Here is a 22,447-nt window from a genome sequence, read left to right on the forward strand (position 1 = left end):
GTATCCTCAGTAAATTTTAAAAATATTTTTAAATTTCATTCCAGTTCTATTAATTATTCAAGCTTCGCTTCTGCAAAATGAATTACAAGAGATTTTAATGTCACTTCACGCTTTAGTTGAAGATGTATTATAATATAAACATAGACTTAACAATATACTAGTGTTGAGACAAACAAAGCGTGCAAAAAAAGAGAAGGATATCTCTAACGGAGACACGAAGCGAATATTTTGTTACTGGTTTTGAGTTACAAGTCGTAATTAGTCAGCCACCCTTGGTGAGAGCTCCTCGGTATTTTGAATATAAACTAGCTAACGCACACACTGAGAAATTAAAATTAGTCACGCATTATAAGGCTATGGTCTATAAAAGGCTAATTTATTCTAAGTAACTAAGTATATATTTTCTGGATGTCCCAGAACGTAAAGATAACCTGGCATCGGGGGAAAGGTCCTCTTATAATGAGCCAGTAATAAATAACCAGCATTCTACACACAGTACTCGAGTACCAACCATTTTATTGCATAATTAAAAATTTTTCACCTTCGCACGACACGCCACAAGTTACGATATCATCCCCACCATCTGGATGTGCAACGCTCCTCCACAGTGCGGTTTTCAAGGAGCTTTCTTCTTCGTACCACGAAGCTGTGGAATGAGCTTCCTTGTGCGGTGTTTCCGGGACGATACGACATGGGTACCTTCAAGAAAAGCGCGTACACCTTCCTTAAAGGCCGGCAACGCTCTTGTGATTCCTCTGGTGTTGCAGGAGAGTGTGGGCGGCGGTGATCACTCAACACCAGGTGACCCATACGCTCATCCTCCTATTCCATAAAAAAAAATTATTACCCGGGTTGTAATTTTTCGGCACTTTGAATGAGTTTGAAATGCAGCTGTGGCCTGGCAAAAAGCCAAACTAGTTGTTGGAAAATCAAACAATACAGAAACAAATGTTTTTAGTAACGACAATTAGAATGGCTTCTTGCGAAGCCGCAACAATGATATTAGAGTATTAAAAGAGGTAGATAAGTCACTAGCGCGCCGAAAATCAGACGCCTAAATGGAGTCAATTGGTTCCTTTGGTCATAGTCGCTCTCTCGATACGAAAACGGGGTACACACGCGTTTGTTGTTGACAGAAATTCTTACAATTTTTATAGGTACAACATTAAAATGCCGTCTTGTGTTAAGGGAAGATGCACTAATTACGAAAGTAAAAAAAATCATAGAATTACATAGAACAGTTAAGAAATCATGAATTATAACATTTTATATGATTTCATAATTTATCTAACAAAATAAATATGTCGCCATGACAACGCCGATCGCCGCCATACCGATCATAGATTAACGTAGGTACAAATATGACAAAATATGGATGCTGTCTGTTGCGGGTTGATCGAGGTAGAATATTTTAGGAAATGATGTAAAAAAGTCGTTGTTGCAGTGAATGTAATACGAAATGTAATAATTTTTAATAAACAAGTGCGTATATAGGTAGCTGGTCTATCAAACTACTAAAACAAGTTTTAGGGTAGGTAGCGGATGTAGACAGTGAGTGCTATTTGTTTACGTAGTAGTTTTTTCAGTAACACTGTCCTTTTCAGCATATCCTTTGCTAACTGCAAAAGAATCAATGGATCATTTTCTTCTTCTCCCATTACGTTATTGTAATAAACCCTCAACAAAAACACATTCATAAATAATATAACATACAAAAATAATAATTGTAATCTTAAACTTTTTGTGAGCCGTCGTTAGAACAAACACACACATATACTCACGCCTTGTTCCCGTCGGGGTAGGCAGAGACAATAGAATGCCATTTGCTTCTATCCTTACAAACCTCACGCGCTTCCTCTACATTCATTACTCTTTTCATACATGCTCGCCGGTTGCGGGTGCTTCGGTCCTCTCCTTTTCTCAAAACGTCCCCAATTTGATCGACGAATATTCTACGAGGTCTCCCGTGACCGACTTGCCCACACACACTTGCCTTATATATTTGATGCGTCATTCTTTCTTCACTCGTTCGCTCCACGTGTCCAAACCATTTAAGCATTCCTTTTTCAGTCCTTGTCACAACATCCTCTTTCAAACCACAGCGCGCTTGTATTACCGCATTCGGAATTCTATCAGTCAGTCTTACCCCACACATACTACGCAGTGATCGCATCTCAACTGCGTTAATTCTGCTTTTATGCTTCTTCTGCCATACCCAACTCTCATTTCCATACATTAACGTGGCGACAAGCACTCCATTATGTACAGCCATTCGCGCTTCTATTGGCACAGTCTGACCGTTTATAAAGGCATGCAGCGTTCCAATCACACAATTTCCCGCAGTCACTCTCCTTTCAATATCACCTTCATATCTTCCGTCTCTTGTCAACATGCTACCCAAATATACGAATTCTGTAACTTGTTCTACCCTTTCAACTTCAATCGTGATAGTACACCCAGTCAACCTTTCATCCTTCTCAAATACCATCAATTTCGTCTTTCTTGCATTTACTTTCAAACCTCTCTTTTTAAAGCTCCCGTTCAAACAGTCAATCATTTGTTGCAACTCATTTACCGATGATGAAAAAATGACTTGATCATCGGCGTACAAGAGGCACTTAACACACAACCCTTCCATATTGATTCCACATTGCATTTCTCTCACATCATTCATGCATCTATCCATGAATAGGTTGAACAACCAAGGCGACGCTACACAACCCTGTCTGACACCTTTGGAGATATCAAACCAGCCCGTATAGGCACCATTAACACGAACACAAGATAAGATAAGATAAGATAAACTTTATTTGCATTGAATAGGTTTCATTACAAGATGGTATATAGTACAAATGTTTACAGTTTGTTATTCAGCTCTATACAAAGCATGCAAATGTCAGCGATTTACAATTATTTATATAAATAAGAAATTTAAATATCCATGTGACAATTCAAGAATTCACTTACATTATAATATACTGATGTCAATAGAAATTTTTTAAGAGTTAATCTAAATTTATATTCGGGTAAATTTTGTACACATTCGGGTATTTTATTAAATAATTTAACACACATTCCGTATGCGTTACGTTGAAGCAATGAAGTACGTTGTGGTCTATCCAAAACCAGTGTATGACCATTTCTGGTGCAGCGTGTATAAACCTGTCTAACAGTTTTAAACAAATTTTTATGTTTTTTAACGAACATGCATGCTTCCAATATATACATGCCAATTAGTGTTAATATATTCAGCTTACGAAATAGTGGCCTACAAAATTCGTACGGGGGGATACCTAATATAGCCCGAACACATTGTTTTTGTGCTACGAAAGCTCTTTGAAAATGAGTTGATGAGCCCCATAATAATAAACCATATTTAAGATTCGAGGTTACGTAACCATGATATGCTAAAAGAGCTACCTCCACAGATGCAGTTTGGTGTAATCTTGAAAGAACGTAACGGAATTTTATGAGTTTATTGCAAATGTTGTCTATATGGTGAGTCCAAGTTAAGTAGGTATCAATGGTTATACCTAAGAATGTGCTGCTTTGTAATTCTTTAATTGATCGTCCTCTGAAATTAATTCTTAAATCTACATCAGATTTGTTTTTTGTTTTAAATCTAATAAAGTTAGTTTTTGCTAAATTAATATTTAGGTTGTTACATGTCATCCAATTACTAAATCAATTGTTTTATTTACGTCATATTCAAAATTAACAATGTCAGAACTATTTTTAGAATTAACAATAACAGAAATATCATCAGCAAACATTATGCAACGATGTAATGTCACATTTGGGAGGTCATTAATATATAAGAGAAATAGCAAAGGTCCAAGCACACTTCCTTGTGGTACGCCACTATTTGTATTCTCGTAGGGTGATCTATATTTAACAATTTCATTTTTCTTATTTACTTTAGTAATTTCGACACACTGCAATCGATTTCTAAGATCGACATCCATTGTAGTGCTAGTCCTCTTATTTCAGATTTCTCAAGTTTGTCTAATAAAATATTATGAGAAACAAAGTCAAAGGCTTTTGACATATCAAAAAATAGTACAATTACGTCATTATTAAATTCAATATTTGTTATAATTTCGTCAATTAGGTTAAATCCAGCCAACGTCGTGGATTTATTTTTAAATAATCCGTTTTGATCATTTTTAATTACATTATTCATGGTCCAATATTTATTTATTCTTGTGTACATAAATTTCTCAATTATTTTTGAAAGTATTTGTATCAGCGTGATTCGTCTGTAATTATCTAGATTTGTTTTGTTGCCTTTTTTAAAGAAGAAATAATGAACGTTGGACAGCACAATCGAGACTGTAAGTAAAATTATTTCGGCTTACCTCTTGGTTATTTTTACCTTTCGTAAGGTTAGTAAAGTGATAATTGAAAGTAGCGGCTATAGCATCAGGGTTCCCTATAATTTTATCATCAAATTTAATAGCATCAATCTGACCTGTCGTTATAGTACCTGATTCACTTTTTATTATGTTCCATGATGCTTTTGCCACATTTTTGTGATTAGAAATATATTTTTTATTACAATTTATTTTTGCACACTGAATACATTTTTTTAGGACTCTTGTGTGGTTTTTTTATTTTATTTTGTGCTTTATACATTTTTTTTGTAGTAATTTATTCTTAACTTACTTTTAATATTACAGCTATTTTTGATACCCTTAGAGGTCCATTTAGGAGTTTGATAACAGTTTGTTAATTTAATTTTTAGTATCGGAAAACACAGCTTGTACAGAAGACATAATAAATCGTGAAATATTTTAAATGCTCACAGGCTTGAGAATCCCTGTACAGAGATTTCTGAGCCCTTATCAGAAAATTGTCCACCCCATACATAGATAAGACCTTCCATAATTCCTTTCTATTCACCCTATCATATGCCTTTTCCAAGTCTATGAACGCGCAATATACTTTCTGGTTTTTTGCCAGACATTTTTCAGTTATGCAGCGTAAGGAAAAGACTTGATCCGTACATCCCATTCCCTTCCGAAATCCCGCTTGCACATCCCATACCTTGTCATTCATTACACACACATTCACATAGTCACATTCATTACTCTTTCAATCAATATTCTGGCATACACTTTTCCGACAACACTAATAAGGCTGATCCCGCGATAATTTTGACATTCCTGCTGCGAGCCTTTGCCTTTATAAATTGGGACAATCACTGCCTTCGTCCAATAGTCTGGAACTTGGCCCTGTTTAACATAAATCAAAAAGGCGATGCAGCAGGCTCTCTATTAGTACATCGCCAGCCTTCAACATTTCAGTCGTCACTCGATCATACCCAGCAGACTTTCCTGAGCTCATACCTCTTAACGCTTTCATAATTTCATCCAAACCAATTTCATCACTCGGGTCCACAAACATATCTATTATCTCTTCTTGCTCTTTTTCACTTACATCTTTCTCGTATAAGCCCTCAAAATAATTCTTCCAGCACTCTAGTATCATACTTTCTTTATGTATGACCTCATCTTGTTCATTCCTAATCAGTTTCATACATGAATTTATATTTGTTCCCAGCGCTTCTTACACGAGTTTCCAAAACAGTTTTATATTATCTCGGAAACTTGCGCCGAATTGTTCCTTATATTTCACCTTTTTCTCATTCCTTTTCTTCTCTATACATTCTTTAAGTTCCGCTTTCACGCATCTATATTTATCCTTGATTTCTTTAACATTATCTTCATTCATACCGCCAGTCGCTCTATTTGTTGCTTCTATTGCCAAGATATCCAGCCATGCTTTTTTCTTTTCCTCAACCATTCTTCTAGTTTCATCATCCCACCAGTCGGCAGTCTTCATTCATTTCTTTTACTCACACCGCATATATCTTCAGCACATTTAATAATGTTGGTTTTAAATACCGACCATACATCATTCACACTTTCCTCATTAACATCACTTTTCCAGCTTTTTTCTAGCCGTTCACTCAATTGCTTTTTATACATCTCTTTTACTCGCTGATCTTTCAATCTTTCCACTTTTATACGTTCTAATTCAGTAGTTGACCCTTTTGATCTGTGCCACCAGCGTTTAAACAAACCACTTATTCTGCTAATTACCAAATAGTGATCTGTGCCGATATCTGGTCCACGATAGGCTCTAGTATCCACTACTTTCATTTTCATTCTTTCATCGACTATCACAAGATCTATCATACTCCTTAACACAACATTGCCTTCCTTCTTTTGCCACGCGTACATATGTATCATCTTATGCTGAAACCACGTATTCATCACATACAGACCCATCTCCACACATATATCTAACAAGTATACGCCGTTGTCATTCACACTCTTATCCCCAAACGTCCCAAGCACATTTTCATACCCATCGCGCTTCACTCCAACCCTTGCATTGAAATCTCCAAGCATGACAATACGTTCATTCAACTTACGCAAAATAACAAAACCTCTCTCGTTTGTTCCCAAAATTCGTCTCTTACCGCCTTACTATGGGAAGAGTCCGGAACGTATACACCTACTTTCAATCGGACCCAGATAAGGCGGGGACTTACGCACTCATACTCTCGCATGCATTCTGACATTCGCTCTGAAAGAAGTATACCGACGCCTTTACTGCCATGTTCTTCATCTGGAACTCCCGACCATATTTCTGTGAACGGGCCGCGCGTCAGTATCTCTTTCCCCTTACGTTTTGTCTCATTCACACATAGCTTCTTCTTTCATTCAATTTCACTCGTGAATTTCATCCAGTTTCTCATTCATTCCTCCTCTAACATTCAACGTCGCAAAACGGCATTCGGCGAGAACAATTTGGACTTAGGTTTTGGCGTGACGTATGGCGAATATCGTCGCCGCCTACAGCTGTTAGGTTGCCCCCCCAGAATACGAGGAGCAGCCTCGTCCTGCAGATACAGGAGGAGGAGGGGATTCTCCGGCTCTGCCGGTACCCCCCTGGGGTACAGTTACAGTATTTTTTCCTACAGCCATGTTCCCGACGGTAATTGTTTGTTAGGCTGTATGATGTCTTTGGGGTTTGACAGCCAGCCCCTAAGCGGCGGGACAGAATACCGGGTTTATTTCAAGTTTTCCTTCTCTAAGATAGGAGACGTCAATAGCTTGATGATATTACGGACGTCAAAATACCTTAGTCGGCTTTTACGACGCCTCGGTAAGAGCTCACGCTTAGCTTAGAGGTCTATTCTACTCTGCCGGATACCCCTCGGCTACCCCCACGGCTGTCGCTAGAAATATTGTAAAAATGGGACCCTGTCTGTAGATACCTTTCGGTTTTTTTTTGGTGTCTGTATGTTTTTTTATTATTATTGTATAAATAATTGATATAATGGGGCTATATATTATTATCAACATTAAATTAATATTTTATAAAATCAATGACATATTATCTACCTAATTTCAATGCAGTTTTACTACTTTATAGCTTTTACTACATGAACTCATGAATGAATTGTAATTTAGGCATAAATCCCGGTGTACGGTAAAAAATCATATCTGATGAATGAACTGTATTTTTTCTATACAAATACGAAGCAATTAGCAAATTAGATTTATCTCTTTTTCGCTTGCTATAATTGCTTTTGCTATCCTTCTATGACGTGTAATTGTAATGTAGTGTGCTATTGCAATTTTAAATTATTCATGTGTGCGTTAGTATATCATTTTCAAACACCGAATGTTGTCTACGTAACCAATCTATACTTTTAAATATCATTGGTCCGCAATGGCATTAAAACCTACAAGTAATTCAAAACTCTAGTGACAATGCCGAAAAATCCCACCCTGGGAAGTTCTTTTTTAATTTTTTTTATTTTTTGTAATATATTATGCACGCTTGATTGCTCTTGTTGAGGTAGATCGTTGCTGCAAAGGAAAAGATATCATTAAATATGATAACAGCTTTTACGGAGAGTATTCTGAAGAGCTTCCGAAAAATCGAGTCAAGAGTAGTCAGGCCTAATGTTCTATAAAAATAATAAAAAACGATATGTTGCCTGCTTACTATATTTGACTAATAACAATAGACATTTCAATAACTTAAAAATTTTAAAATTGATTGGGGTTGGTTCTGACTCTTTATAGTAAGTTATAAATCCGTCATCAGACTTCAAATAAACTATTTTGAAAACTTACTCTATAACTCGGTTTTTGTGTTCATGTCTCATCCGCACCACATCAAACTTGGGTGACTCTGACTCCTCCGTACCACCAGGTGAGGTTGACATATGACGCAGCACTTCTCCCAGACTCGATGCGCCAAGAAAGGCACTTATTTCTGAAATATAATTCCAAATAAGAACAGGAAGGAGCATTGCTATCACGAAGAGAGAAACAAAGGAATTATAATATAACTTTTAGCTGTAACTGTATTAAACACGACCTTATCTACCGTCGCTTTATGTTTTCGAGATATGTAGGTATGTTTGTGATGTTGTTGTAAAAAAAATAAAGAATTGTTCAAAATCAGCTAATGATCTATATCCGCGGAACCGACGTGATCCACAAAGACTCGTTCTTTTTTTTTAGGAAAATAAGAGACGAGACGTGCAGGACGTCCAGCTGATAGTAATTGATACGACCTGCCCACTACAATGCAGTGCCGCTCAGGATTCTTGAAAAACCTAAAAAACTCTGCGCTCGTCACCTTGAGACATAAGATGTTAAGTCTCATTTGCCCAGTAATTTTACTAGCTACGGCGCCCTTCAGACCGAAACACAGTAATGCTTACACATTACTGCTTCACGGTAGATATAGGCGACTTTGTGGTACCCATAATCTAGCCGGCATCATGTGAAAATGAGCCTCTGGTCTACATGATGTTCCCAAAATTACTAAATGTAATAAAAGTTGTGTATGTAATTGTGTTCGTGTTTATAATAAGTTACCGAGTAGCATTAAATATTTTAAATTCTAGATTATTTAAGAATAAGCTATATAGTTGGCTAAATGCTTATAATTTTTATAGTGTTAACGAATTCATGGATAAGAAATTCAGATATTAATTGTATTAAGTTAAATATTTGCATGCTTGGAATAAAAAACATATAAGCTCATTATTATAGTATATTAACACCATTGTATACTATGTTTTTTGAATTTGAATTGCCTTGTCCATGATTTTATTAGCGGCTTCTAATAGCCTACTGAATTTGATCTAGTTTTGCACATTTTTGTACGAAAAAAATTATGACGATTCATCTTCCTGCTAGCGGCTGAATCAATCTAGAATCTTCTTAAGGCGACACTAAATGCCGGCGACCTTGAGCGATATGAGTTCACGGCTCCTATGTAACAAAGCCAATATTTTCAAAATTCTTGGGTCGAAAATGTAACATTTTAACAGGCGAAAACTGCTTAATTGGTTATAATCCTCATTATTGATTACTAACCTGAATAAATGTACCTACATAAAAAAGTAAAATCTATAAGAACAGCTTTTATGATAGTAGTATACTAAACAAATGCATGATGCTCAGAAAAAACTTGTTTAACTGCAAAGAAAACTGGCAATTCATTATAGCTCTGTAGTGTTAAGTTTAACTAACAGCAAGCATTAGCAACCTACAAGTAAGACTTAAGGGTATGTGTAACAGGATAAAGTAGTGTTTATAGCTTCAAATGCTATATTTTCACCACAAAACTTGTCTAAAAACACCTTGTTTTCGTGTTTTCTGCTTACTCTTCGCCTTAAAATAGATTTTTGAGTGTTAGAAGTACCCCGTTGAGCACTAATTGGATGATGGAGAAGTATTAAAACGCAGACTTAAAACATACAATTGAACATCTATATAGGGTCATAAATGGAGTAATAATTATGTATGACGAAGATCATGCTGCCGTATTTTTTTTTTCAATAATGACGTGATTATCTTCACTATTATTTCTATTGTTCATAGTGTCTTCAAACTATAACTTCTTCCAATAATCCTTTTTATTAAGTGAAGGTAACTAAAAATTACTATTACTTAGACTTGCGACGCTATAAATCGTGTGACAACAGTATTTATAAATTGTTTTATCATTTTAAAAAGATTAGTTAAATGCTTTAATTTAACTGCATGCTATTTTAATTTTTGAAATAATAATCAAAAAACCATCTTTTGTGAAAACACGATTTGTAAACGTTATTGAAATGATTAGCAGCTTAAGTAATAAGTATCTTAAATACCGATATGTATAATAAAAGTTTGAACTTTACAGACTGACAGAACATCTACTAAGCTGTCACCCAGTAAATACGGCATGGCAAATTGATGGCAAACAACAAAATGTAGATAACTCTACTCACCAATGTAAAATCCTTTATCCCTCAACTTGGTGATGGTCAATATGGAATTGAGAGAGTTTCCCCCCAGCTCATAGAAGCCGGCACTCAAAGATATTGCTCCTCGCGCCGACCTGCCCAGAACTTCTCCAACCGTCTCAAACAAAGCACGGGCTGCTTCCATATCTTCAGGTTTCACGTCGCAATAATCGTAGTCCAGATATATTGTTGTATCATCTAAATGTATTTTTTTTATTACAATCTTAGAATTGACGGGTCTAGACATTTAAGTATTTTGTTTTATTAAAAGTTGGTATTGCTATCAAAAACATTTAGTAAGAATGAATGTTAGTCACAGCTTCAGATAAATATCAATTCAATCTGATCTTTTAATGATTACCAATTTTTATGTGTATTTATTGTAATTGCGATATATTCATCAACAACTACACATATATTTTAATAGCTGTTCAACTGAACAATAGAGCTGTGCATACATTTGAGGATTTTTAGATTTTTCACTATCAAAATGACACTGGTTAAATGTTTTTTAATGGTTGATTAATCATATACATGATGGTCATTTACCATTATTGTTTGTGTTCTCGTACATCTTCAGCAGCTGTTGTCTATCCACTTTACCACTCGAAAGAAGCGGTATATGTTCTACTACTATCACCTGAAATTAAATCTTAATATAAAGTTACATAATCATTTGAACAATGGAAGTCTATGCTACATACACGAGCGAATCAAAGATTATTTTTGATACGTCTACATATTAGTTTACCACAAATCCAAAGTTAACCGAAATCTGTCAACAACTTCTTACTGGACAGGCATCTTATGACAGAGTAATATGCCAGAGTTATTCATTTAACTCAAAGTAATGATAAATCTTCTTACGAAAGAGAAAAATTTCAGTCCAGTTCTTTGTTTCATGCACAGCATGGCAAAAGAGTGGTTTGCCTGTCGTCCACATTCTTCTGTGGCTGGAAGGTAAAAATCATCCTGGCACTGTAGACAGTGTTATAAATGCTGAATTTCCAGAACAAAATAAAGATTAAATTTCTCATGACATAATAAGAATACATATGTAGAGCCTTAAATAGGGAATCCCCATGCATGTATGATGGTAAATGCTCAAAAAGATACCCCAAAGTATTCTTAGAAGAAACCGTATAGGAGGAAAAAGGTTGATCATTGTATCGGCGAAGATCACCATCGCAAGGTGTTTTCACAACTTCTAGGTTCTGAGGATAAGAAATAGTGTAGCACAATAGATGGTACCATATTCGCTTATTGTATCATAGGCATTTCTGTCTCCTTCTGCGTAGAGTGTGTAGAGTCTATAGAATTTAATATTTGCAAATATGTCGATGAGGGCAGTGACCAAGCTATGAACGCGCTGCGAAATCGTAATGAATATGGAGGGTTCCTAGGCTTTTTTTGCTGCCGATCTAGAGGCAAAAAGCATTTCTTTCGGGTGGGACTGATTAAATCCAGTAGCTTAATTTTTTTCAATAATTTTGTTGGTATTTTCATTTCTATGTTTAGGAACACCTATGATCTCAACGTAACTTCGGGCAGCTTGTTCCACTGCAGAGAACCTGTTTTGCAAGTCAAGTACTGTGTCTTTAAGCTCGTTTTTTGCGGTAGGAAGGGAGGCAATCTCTTCACTTTTAATTTTTACAACTTCTAAGCATAGTGCTTAAAGTTGTACTTTAATAGGATTTGGTTTAGAAGCAAATATTTCTCGAATTATGCCTGGCAATTCTTTTATGGAGGAACTTATAATCTTATCATCAATTTTGTTGAAACACGTTAAACAAGATTTAAGTAAAATATTAAATAACAATCAATTATCTATTTCAAAATGTTAAGAGCACGTTTGCACTGTTTATGTTTTTTTACACATTAATTGAAAAAAAAAATCTAGGAGTTCCTTTATCTTATATTTACAGTCATCATTCGAAGACCTCTGTTTGCCATTGTGTCAAGGAATTACCTGAGGTATCATGTAGTCTGTCAGCACGTCCTTCAGCGCGCTCTCAATCCTCTGTACGTTGAGACGCACGTTAGGGCCAAGCTTCACAAACGCCAGGATCTCAGGATTCTCATATTGTTGCCCATAGCTCAATACGACACCTAGTTAATACGGAAAACATGTTCGTGTTGTAGATCTGAGTGGAATTAAGCTCTTAGGAGATGGATCTCACAGATTTTTTTATTCATCGTTTACAATTCCAGTATATGCAAAACTAGGTCAACTAATCATCTAAAAACTAAATTAGAGGTCATTTGATACAATTATCTACCATCATTTTGACTTGTAGCTTCCGCTTAATTATTATAGGTACTCACATCAAATATGTTGACCTCACTCACATTTTGTATATAGTTATTATTTTGGGGGTGCTTAGTTGTTCCAAATTCAAATCCATAACTAACAGGTTTAATTACGTTAGTTCGTTCATAAGTCGCCAGTTCAAAGTACAATTAGTACACATATAATCAGTTGCATACCTCTCTCAACTCCTTGGATTGCCGCGACAGCCCTATCAACTTCTTGCAAGTCCACTCTGTGCCCTCTTATCTTGATCTGCGAGTCTGTTCTGCCCGCGTACAGAATCACACCTTTGCACAGAACACCGTAGTCTCCCGTACGATAAATGCGGCTGTAATCTGAGTAGAAACATTATTATAAGGCAAATATATTGCGTTTGATGTATTTAAATAAAAATATTCTACTGTTACTAACCTAATGTACTTTGTCGGCGATTTATCTGAGAAAATCGATCATAGTCATTAAATTGACGCTATTTATACCATTTTAAGCAACACTTTTGACAAAGTCAACCATCTTACCTAAAGCAAAACTTACCTGACTAACCGTTCATCTTTCCTTGTCATTGGAGGCTATTCGTCGAAGACTTTTGCCACTCTCTCAGGCTCCCATTATTTTTAACCTTATTTATTAACGTAACAAAGGATCTAGGTGTCATCATCAGGTTACGGTTTAACTCCCATATTGATGCAATTACTAAAAAAAGCATTCATATTCTTGGCTTTGTGCTACGCAACTCCAAGCCTTTTAAAAGGCCCACAACTAAAATTACCATTTATAATGCACTTAAGAATACTGTATGGTCGTTTGGAACCCGCATTACGATGTTTATAAGAAACGCTTGTAATCAGTTCAGAAGAGGTTTCTCTGAAATTTTATATCTATAGCTATAATCTAGCGAAAAAAATTTTTTTTTATAGTTAGACTGTTGTATTTCCACCTTAACTACAGTCGACACGAGTTTGCGACAGTATCTTTCTCATTAAATAACTACTTAACCATATTGATTCTCCTCACCTAACATAACCACCTTCTCACCATACTAAGCATCGCTGTCCCAAAAATTCAACCGAGAGCAGTAGTATATATAGAAAGAAGTTTAATCCTTTTCTTTGTGATGATGCAGGATCTAATTTACGTAATTTCTCTCCCTTGAACAAAATTACCATGGAATAAAACCTGTCCATTTCACCTGGATGTGAAGCGTGTGGGTTGTTGCAGAACTTCTCAGGAGCCTGACCGCCCACGTAGCCTCGAGCGAGGTTCTGCCCTGCCACCCAAATCTCGCCAGTGTCTGTCTCTCGAGACGGCTTCATCTCCTCGTCCAATAGGAAGACAGCGCAGTTATCCACTGGTCTTCCTATGAACAAAATAATTATAAAGAGATTTTTGAGTTCATGAAAATATCAAATTAAGCCTTGTTCCAAAGGGGTCATTTGAATGCAAATATACATTATTATTATTTCTCGAAATCAATTTTCTTGGGAACCAGAATTTTGTTACTGTCTTTAGTATAATAGTACTCGTATGCACAGTTTTTTTCTGTTTAAGATTTAAAAATATTCATCTAAATATCAGCCTTTCCTACAGGTTTACCCGAAAACAGTTTACTCTTTGTGTAGACTACCTAAAGTGTTACAAAATTGACTTCTAAAGTGAAACTTGAAACTTCAAAAATATAAAGTATCAAAAAAATTTATTAAGTTATTGTCTGCAAATTAATACTACAAAGCATTTGTTCTGAAACACTAAGTCATTTAATATCCATTATAAATAGAAATGGTCCCAAAATTGAACCCCGGGATACTCCCGTCTTAACAATTCGTTATCAAGTTAAACATTAAAGCTGATTGCATTGCAAATAAAATCAGTTGCTTAGTTACGAGTAATTACTTTGACTGGCATCTATTTACCTATAGGAATTGTGGGAAACAGATCTATCTGCGAATATTTCTCCATTACGTAATACGTTGCATCGCCCATGACCTCCGTGCTTCCGTAGAAGTTGGCAAGCTTGAAGCCGTCGTGGTCACCGAAGTATTGGAAGAACTTCGCAGCTAACTCCTTACTCAGTGTCTCCCCGGAGCAGACCCACAGCTTGAGCCGGTGTAGACGTCGTTCTGACCGATTCAGTGACAGATACATGAGAATAGACTGGAGTAACGTTGGCACCAGGACTAAGCGTTCCACCTGGAAGGTTACATGTAAAATAATAATGCATCATACAATCCATTATTTTTTAGCAGATTTTCATACTTTTTAAGTCACAAATATCAGTTATATTGTTATCCATATTGTCACGAGAGTGGGTCAGTGATTGGAAATAATACTCCGCTTAAAGGAACGAGTATTTATTTGCGTTTACTTATACTGAACTTGCACTTCACCAGTCCGCCGCTGTTCCTCTTGTCAATGGCGATGCTTTCAGCAGATCACACCGCACCGAACCCTAGTTATCTTCTATTTTCTTCTTTTTCTTCTCCTGAATCACTTTCCACTTTCCACTTTTCACTCCTTCTTCTTCTCTTCCTTCTTTTCCCTTTTCACTTTCCAGTCAAAACTAGAACACGGTTATCTTCCATTCCATCTTTAAATTTAAATTGTACTAGAAATTTCTTTTATTTAGTTTTATCCTGCTTACACATTTTCCATCCCTTTTTCTTTGTTCGATTTGATTCTGAACTTACTCTAAAATTTCCTTTAATTTTACAAACCACCACCACCACCACGCTTAATAACCAAGAATTGTCCTTCCAGCATGACTCGGCGTCGGGTCATAAAGCTTGATCAGTATGCAGTCTTTGTTTTGAAACGAACGTTTCAGACTTCATCAGATCTGAAGACTGGCTGTCGTTTAATTTAATTTTAATTCTTTATTCTTTATTTAGCTACTTTGGCCCACTTAAATGTCATAATAATACAGTCAGATATAATTATAATTAATACATAAATAACATAAAATAAGTACACACATCATTGAATTAAAAAAATAATAATAACAAAGCCCCATATTCCTCAGTCCCTGTGTGCAACGTGCAGTTTACAACAGTGATTGATATAAACACAGTCGAGCCGATCCGCCAGTGCAGCCAACATGCTCTCTTTCGCATTATTGTATAGAAACAGTCAACACGGGCTTCGGCAAACATCGCTGAGGCGCTGCAATAGCGAGGAAGCCTCAACAGCATCCTAAATGCATTGTTGTACTGGACCCGAAGGTGCTGTACGATCTTTGCGTATAGTCAGTGCACAGGCTGCAGGTATAGAATGAGGTGCAGTAGGCCCCAAAAAGAGTAATCTTAACATCTGAAGAGCACCTTGCAAACCTACGGATCACCATATTAGCTTTTACCGACATCGCCCTCCGTTCCCGCTCAACATCTGCGTCATGCCTCAGGGAAGGTGTTACCAAATGGCTAAGATATTTAAATAGATCAACCATTTCTAACGGTGTTCCATTTAGCCTTATAGGTGGCATCTCTGTCACTTTTCTAGGCCCATCCTGAAAGACCATGCACTTGCTCTTTTTAACATTATACACCAGCCCGTGTTCAGCTGCATAGCCCTCACAAGTGCTTATGAACTTTCTGAGACCACGGACTGAAGCGCTCAGCAGAACCATGTCGTCCGCGTAGCTTATGTTATTGAAACATACGTCGTCTATGTAACAACCGACATGCTGTTTGCTGAGCGCCTCGATCATACCATTTACATATAGATTAAAAATGGAGGGCGAGCTCAACCCCGCCTGCCTCACCCCGCATTCCTATCTGTACGAATCAGACATGGTGCCCGACCATTTCACATTATTCAATTGGTTCCCATACCAGTACTTAAAGATGTTAATAAGCTCATTAGGAATATCGGATGCTCTCATCTTTTCCCATAGGATGTCATATGAGACCAAATCGAAGGCCTTGGAAAGGTCAAGGAAGCAAGCGTAAATCGATGTATTTCTACCTGTATAGTATTTGACAGCACTCTTCAAGCACAATATCGCAGTTTCCGTGGAAAGTCCTTGCCGAAAACCAAACTGGTTATCATGTAACTGCAAGAATCTATTTAATTGTGCATTTAGAATGCTGTCAAACACTTTAGCTATAATAGTAGCTAAAGATATAGGCCTACGATTATTTATATCTGATAAATTACCATTTTTATTTTTCACTACAGGTCCTACAATAGTCTTCATCATGTCCGTTGGTAGGTATGAGTGGGAAATATACAAGTTGTATAGTATGGCCAGCACCCTGTAGATATGAGGTCCAGCGTGCTGAACATGCTCCACACTCAGCCCATCATGGCCAGGGGATTTACCCTTGGTGATCGAATTAATTGCTTTTAATACATCCTTAGCCATTCTAGTATTTATACACTCCCCACTCACCCGACCTGACGTCTGGGACTGTGACGGTCCTAATGGTGATGTCACAACAAAATTATCTTTAAACTTATCAGCAATTAATTTGGGATCACTTGTACCAACCACAGTCACAGGAAGACCAGGCTGACCTATCAATTGATTTGTGTTCTTCCAAAAACCTCTGAAATCCTTCGCGCAGTGCTTAGAAGCGAGTACGTCCATTTTTAATTGATCTTGATGTTTTTGACACCATCTTAATCTTGATTTAAAAATTCTCCTACTATTGCACATCTTTTGATATATACTTCCTTCAGAAGCACTCCCCGACCACAACCATTCCTGAAAACACGCCTTAGCCTCACCGTGACTGTCACCAACGTGTTTATTCCAACCTATTATTGTGTTTCGTTTACGTATACACTGCTCACGCCGACTTCCCCGCCCTGCCACTGCCGCCTGTGATAACGCGAGCACAATGTCCGAATACAGTTTGTCAATAAGTAAGCTGTGAGCAGGATTGTTGCAATACCGAGCCGCACATTTTTCAAAATCGCTGTTGAAATCGATATGTTGTAGACGTTTATGACATTCACTATTGTAAAGTGAGATTTGGTCAGCTGATTTATCTCGCCACCTGACTTTATTTATACTTTTATTAAAAGTTAGTGTTATAGGACTCAAGCATTTCAACTCAAACTCCCAAATAAGGGGAAAATGGTCAGACCACACTACGTCATATTTGACATACACATTGCACACAGAGACAGCAGCTGATTGTGATACAACACAATGATCAAGCCATCGCTTCTATCCACATATTTGATCTATATAGGTAAATGTATTCGACGCCAAGCCCATCTTATACACGTCAATGGGTACCCATTTGAAATCGTCACATAAAATATTTAATTCATTAAAAAATAATTCACCGGGATGAGCATTAAAATCCCCTGTAACAAAAATAGGTTCGTTTTCATAGTCATTTGAAATAGCACTTACAGTCGCCATGCAATCGGTAAACATCGTCAGGTTGTCCGGTTTGTTTACCGGCACATTATACACACACAGGCCACTATAAACGGAGACGCGGCTGTTTCGATGCGAATAGCACTCACTCGCGAATTATCACAATCTATCACTGTAACACAAGGAAACACATTCGTATTCCAGAGCAATGCCGTTCCTCCATATTTCCTCCCCCGCAATAACCCAGCGGACGTGTCTACAGCTGATGTCCCCGTGCTGCTAAACCTGCTGTCTATGCTGTTTAGAAACCGTAACTCGTCCTGAGCCAACCAGGTTTCCTGTAGTACTATCACGACAAAATCGTCACACAATCGTCACATAAACGTCGAATATCGTTCACCGCACTCTTCACGTTCTTAAAATTATCCATTGTTAGATGACGAAGAGCCGGATGCCGCCGACACTGAGTCAGGTCGACGATTTTTGTAGTGTACAAACCGTCTAAAAATTATTCCTTCATGCTATATTTTCTCAGCTAAGAAAAGAGTAACTTTGTTTTCAGGCACGAAGAATTTATAAGCCTTATGATGTAACACTTTCTTAGTGATAATTTTTTCTAAAGACACCCTGTCTTGAGATTTTATTTTAATATAATCCACAATATCAGTTTCCGCTGTCTCGTTATGTATATTAGTTATAAAAAAATGTACCTTCTTATCTGCCGCCTTAAACGACGATGAAGTTGGAGCCTCCGCCTTTCCTCTTTCCCCCAAATACCTATACTTGGGTTTACTTTTACGTTTGTACACTGTTTTCCATTCATTACCCACAGTATCGATTGTTTTAGGCTTGTTTGGTACCTGTGAAATCCTTGGAGACTCATCTTTTGGGGAAAATGATGTAGGGCGCACCTCCTCTCCGCGGTGATCGCTAACCACCACCTTTACACCGCCGAGGCGGCAGGGGCGGCCATAACAACCTTCGATAACTCATCATTACACAGAACTCGAGATCGCGGCGTACACACCATGTCACACTTATCTGCCATTATCGATGCATAACATTGCATATCAACCTTTTGCAAGTCTTGTAAGGCATCATGCTCGTCAACGGAAGTGTTAGGGCTCAATGTAAGCCCGACGGGTCCACTCGACATATTCCAAGCCCCCCGCTTCATTCATTAGTTCATGCATCAGTTCATTCATTCATTCATTTAGTCTTATCTGCTGGATTATGATTTATAGTCAGTTTTCAATCCTTAAATAGTCCGTATGATTGGCAGTGAAGAATTTTCCCATGGAAAGAGTGCGTGCTTCTATTGAAAACTGGCCTAAACGTTTAAAGAACTGTATTGTAGTCAATGAAGACCACTTTGGATAACCTTTTTATATTTTAAATTGCTAACACACTGTAACAGAAATAAATGTTATTTGCAGTAGATTTTTTTTCTTTTTTTCAGTATTTATGGCAAGACGAGGTACAGACATATTACATGAAAAAGTCTACTGAAATAATAAACATAATCCGACCGCTCTCATGCCAGACTGCCATGTACACCAATCTTAGCGGTCAAGTCGCGGACTTGTACGGATAAAAAAAGGAAACAAAGCCAAGCTTACTTGATTTTCAGCCAAAACCTGCACCAATTTCTGAGGATTGCGCGTGGTCTCCTTGGACAGGATAAGCAGCGTCCTCCCTTGCAGCAGCGGTCCCCAGATCTCGCACACGGCGTCACCGAACGTGAGGGTGGTCTTCCACACGCACGTGTTCTCAGTGTCCGAGAATGGGAATGTGCGGAACTGCCACCAGAGACGGTTGCATATCGCCGAGTACGGCAGACGGACACCTGCACAGTCCAATAAGCCGGGATAAAGGTTGGATAGGAGCTTGGTTCAGCATGCATTTATCATGACTAAAATGAGTTTCTTCTTTCGTTTGTCAGTCGATCTTAATTTAAGTATAGCTTGTGTATTTATTCGATATATCTATTCTTATATACTGCTAGGACAGACGCGCTGATGGCCATTTTAAAATAACACTTTTCGCCTCCAGGCTATTGTTTTTATTTACAACTATATTGTTATATAGATTTAGTATTGTTTGTACATAGCAAGTATTCTTTGAAATTTTGAGTTTGTTACGATTTTATTTTATGTACCTATTAATTATTCTAATTTGCTCGGATATGATGTAGAATGCGGAAACATCAGTAAATATAAAATTGAAAAATCAAACCCCTTACATTAAATGCTACAGTAAAAAGGACATCTCACATTAAAGGGTTTCAAAAATCTTGAGAACCCCTGACTTATTTATTCTACCAGTAAGGTCGAATGGCGTAGAGCGTCAGCGGCCGGCGCGGCTACTCAATCAAAAAAGGCGGGGCATTTTGCCTCGCACCTTGACCTTGTCCTTCGGCCGATGCAGCCTGTCTCGTAAACATACTGTCTTATTCATAATGACTTAACGGAGATTTAAAACATCGCTAATATATGCTTGTTAAAAATGGTATTCATAATCGCATATTAGAGCTAAAACTCTCATTATCTCTTCGATAAAGCTGACGTGACTTCTAGTAGCTAGGACCCTTCTTAATTTAAGGCACTCGAACGCAAAAAAACATGGCTGACATCGATCAGCTGTTCGTTAAATAATGTGTTATATAGTATCCCGCTCAAAGTTGTTGGTTAACCGTGATAGATTAACAACCGACAGACATCAAAACTTTGATTTTTGAAGTTTGAAATTATTTTGACATTGACTTTTGACAACTGACAAACCATTGACATTGAAAAGATGTCTGTTTCCATTGAGAGTTCCTCATTAAAATACCTAGTTAAAATCATGTCTTTTTGTACGAAATAGCAACATTACGTACTATAGAGACGTATTAGTTATGGGAGATTTATATAATATAACGAATATGAATAAGGAATTTTATCGAACGTTCGATAGGCTTAATACACGTTTTAACTAATATAGCTTAATACCTTCGAAAAGCGTTTTATTATAAGGCAGCGACACTCACGGCACGACTCTAAGGCAGCTCGGATGAGCAAATTTGCGCTCGCGTCGATTTGTCGTCGTGATGTTTGATGTTGAATTTAGTGTTAGTTAGTTATCGTTTGTTTGTTTTGTGCGTCGTGTACTCGAATGAAGGGTATTTTAACATGCTCGTGTGTCTAGGGCGCAATAATTGTAACTTGCCGTCTCAAAATGCTTTCCAGCGCCGGCACAAGCGACAGTACACTACGGACAGCGTCCATGCAACATAAAACTAAGGGATGAGACGAGTAGGACGCCACATGAGTAAAACTCATGCGCTAACACTGTAACAGCAGAAATCACGCAATAATTGACGCGAGCGCAAAATTTGCACATCCGATCTAGATGCGCGTTGACGGGTAACTGATTGAGTGGAATTTGTAATTTTGTAAAGCAATAATTCTAATTCCGTGATTCGCGTCATCGGTCAAAGACCGGCCCCGCCTTATTAGTTTGAGCCGCCGCGCCGTGCAGCTAAATTATGCTAGCTCTCCGCCGTTGGACCGAGGTCAGGGCGATGACCTTAGTTTACCGGTAGATTAAAAGTCAGGGGTTCACGAGATTTTTGAAACCATTTAATATGAAATGTTCCTTTTACAGTATCATTTAATCTAAGGGGTTCTGATTTATTTTTTATTTTTAGTAGTGTCTCCGCATCCGCATCCAAATTAATATCCGTATCAATAATTATCGTACAGGATTTTTTTAAGCCAGTGTCTATTTTATTAGGATTTTTAGCACACCTATCTATTCACTCATCACGATATCTCAGAACCATAAGGCGTAGAGACTTGAAATTTGGGTATATTCCTTTCGCCGAGTGGAGGTCAGTTAAAAATTATATGGAATAAGGATTTCATGAAGCCCCACCCTCAAGAGTTTTTTAAAAGCTATCAGTATAAAATAAAAGAAGCAACCAAGGCCTACCTTTAGGAATGCCAGTGCTCCCAGAAGTGTAAAGAATAATGGCGATGGTATCAACGGTGTTCTGAGCCAGAACTTCCCTATCGCTGGGTCTGTCAGATGGCAGCGAGCTGGCTTCCAGTGATAGCTCTTCGAACGATATGGCTGCCACGCCGCTGTTTGCAAACGTCGAACGGCTTACTGTCCAAATAAATTAACAAACTTAGAAAAATATAACTCCTCTGTTGAAAATTTAAATTATCCTAAAATATGGAGAGTTCATTCTTTAATAATATAAAGCCCATTGTGATTTTATTAATTTTCAAAAAACCAACGTGAAAACTACTCAAACACTAAAGGTTATTTACTCATATAGGCCAAGAAGACACTAGTGTTCGTCAAAGTTATACAATTTACTTATTATTACCTCTTCGGACCAGTTATGCTTTAATGAAAAGAAGTGACAAGGAACTCATTGCTACTCTAAAAAGTAATATTTATAGCTCCATCAATTCAGACATTATTTTAAATGCAT

At 37.3% G+C, this 22,447-nt stretch overlaps 1 protein-coding gene across 1 annotated transcript in view; it reads right to left on the reverse strand.

Annotated features, from left to right (window-relative positions):
• Positions 1-20,980, reverse strand: part of LOC126977244 (vanchrobactin synthase VabF-like) — a 43,178-nt gene extending 22,198 nt beyond the window's left edge. The window contains exons 1-9 of the mRNA XM_050825976.1: positions 20,955-20,980; positions 19,584-19,810; positions 14,549-14,825; positions 13,828-13,995; positions 12,815-12,973; positions 12,297-12,436; positions 10,877-10,967; positions 10,313-10,525; positions 8,157-8,298 (exon numbers count right to left, since the gene is read on the reverse strand). Of these exons, the coding sequence (XP_050681933.1) occupies positions 8,157-8,298; positions 10,313-10,525; positions 10,877-10,967; positions 12,297-12,436; positions 12,815-12,973; positions 13,828-13,995; positions 14,549-14,780 (1,145 nt within the window). The 5' untranslated portion in view covers positions 14,781-14,825; positions 19,584-19,810; positions 20,955-20,980. The remainder of the gene's footprint in view (positions 1-8,156; positions 8,299-10,312; positions 10,526-10,876; positions 10,968-12,296; positions 12,437-12,814; positions 12,974-13,827; positions 13,996-14,548; positions 14,826-19,583; positions 19,811-20,954) is intronic.
• Positions 20,981-22,447: the final 1,467 nt, after the last annotated feature.

Source organism: Leptidea sinapis, chromosome 44, assembly GCF_905404315.1.
Source record: "Leptidea sinapis chromosome 44, ilLepSina1.1, whole genome shotgun sequence".
NCBI classification, from domain to species: Eukaryota; Metazoa; Arthropoda; class Insecta; order Lepidoptera; family Pieridae; genus Leptidea; species Leptidea sinapis.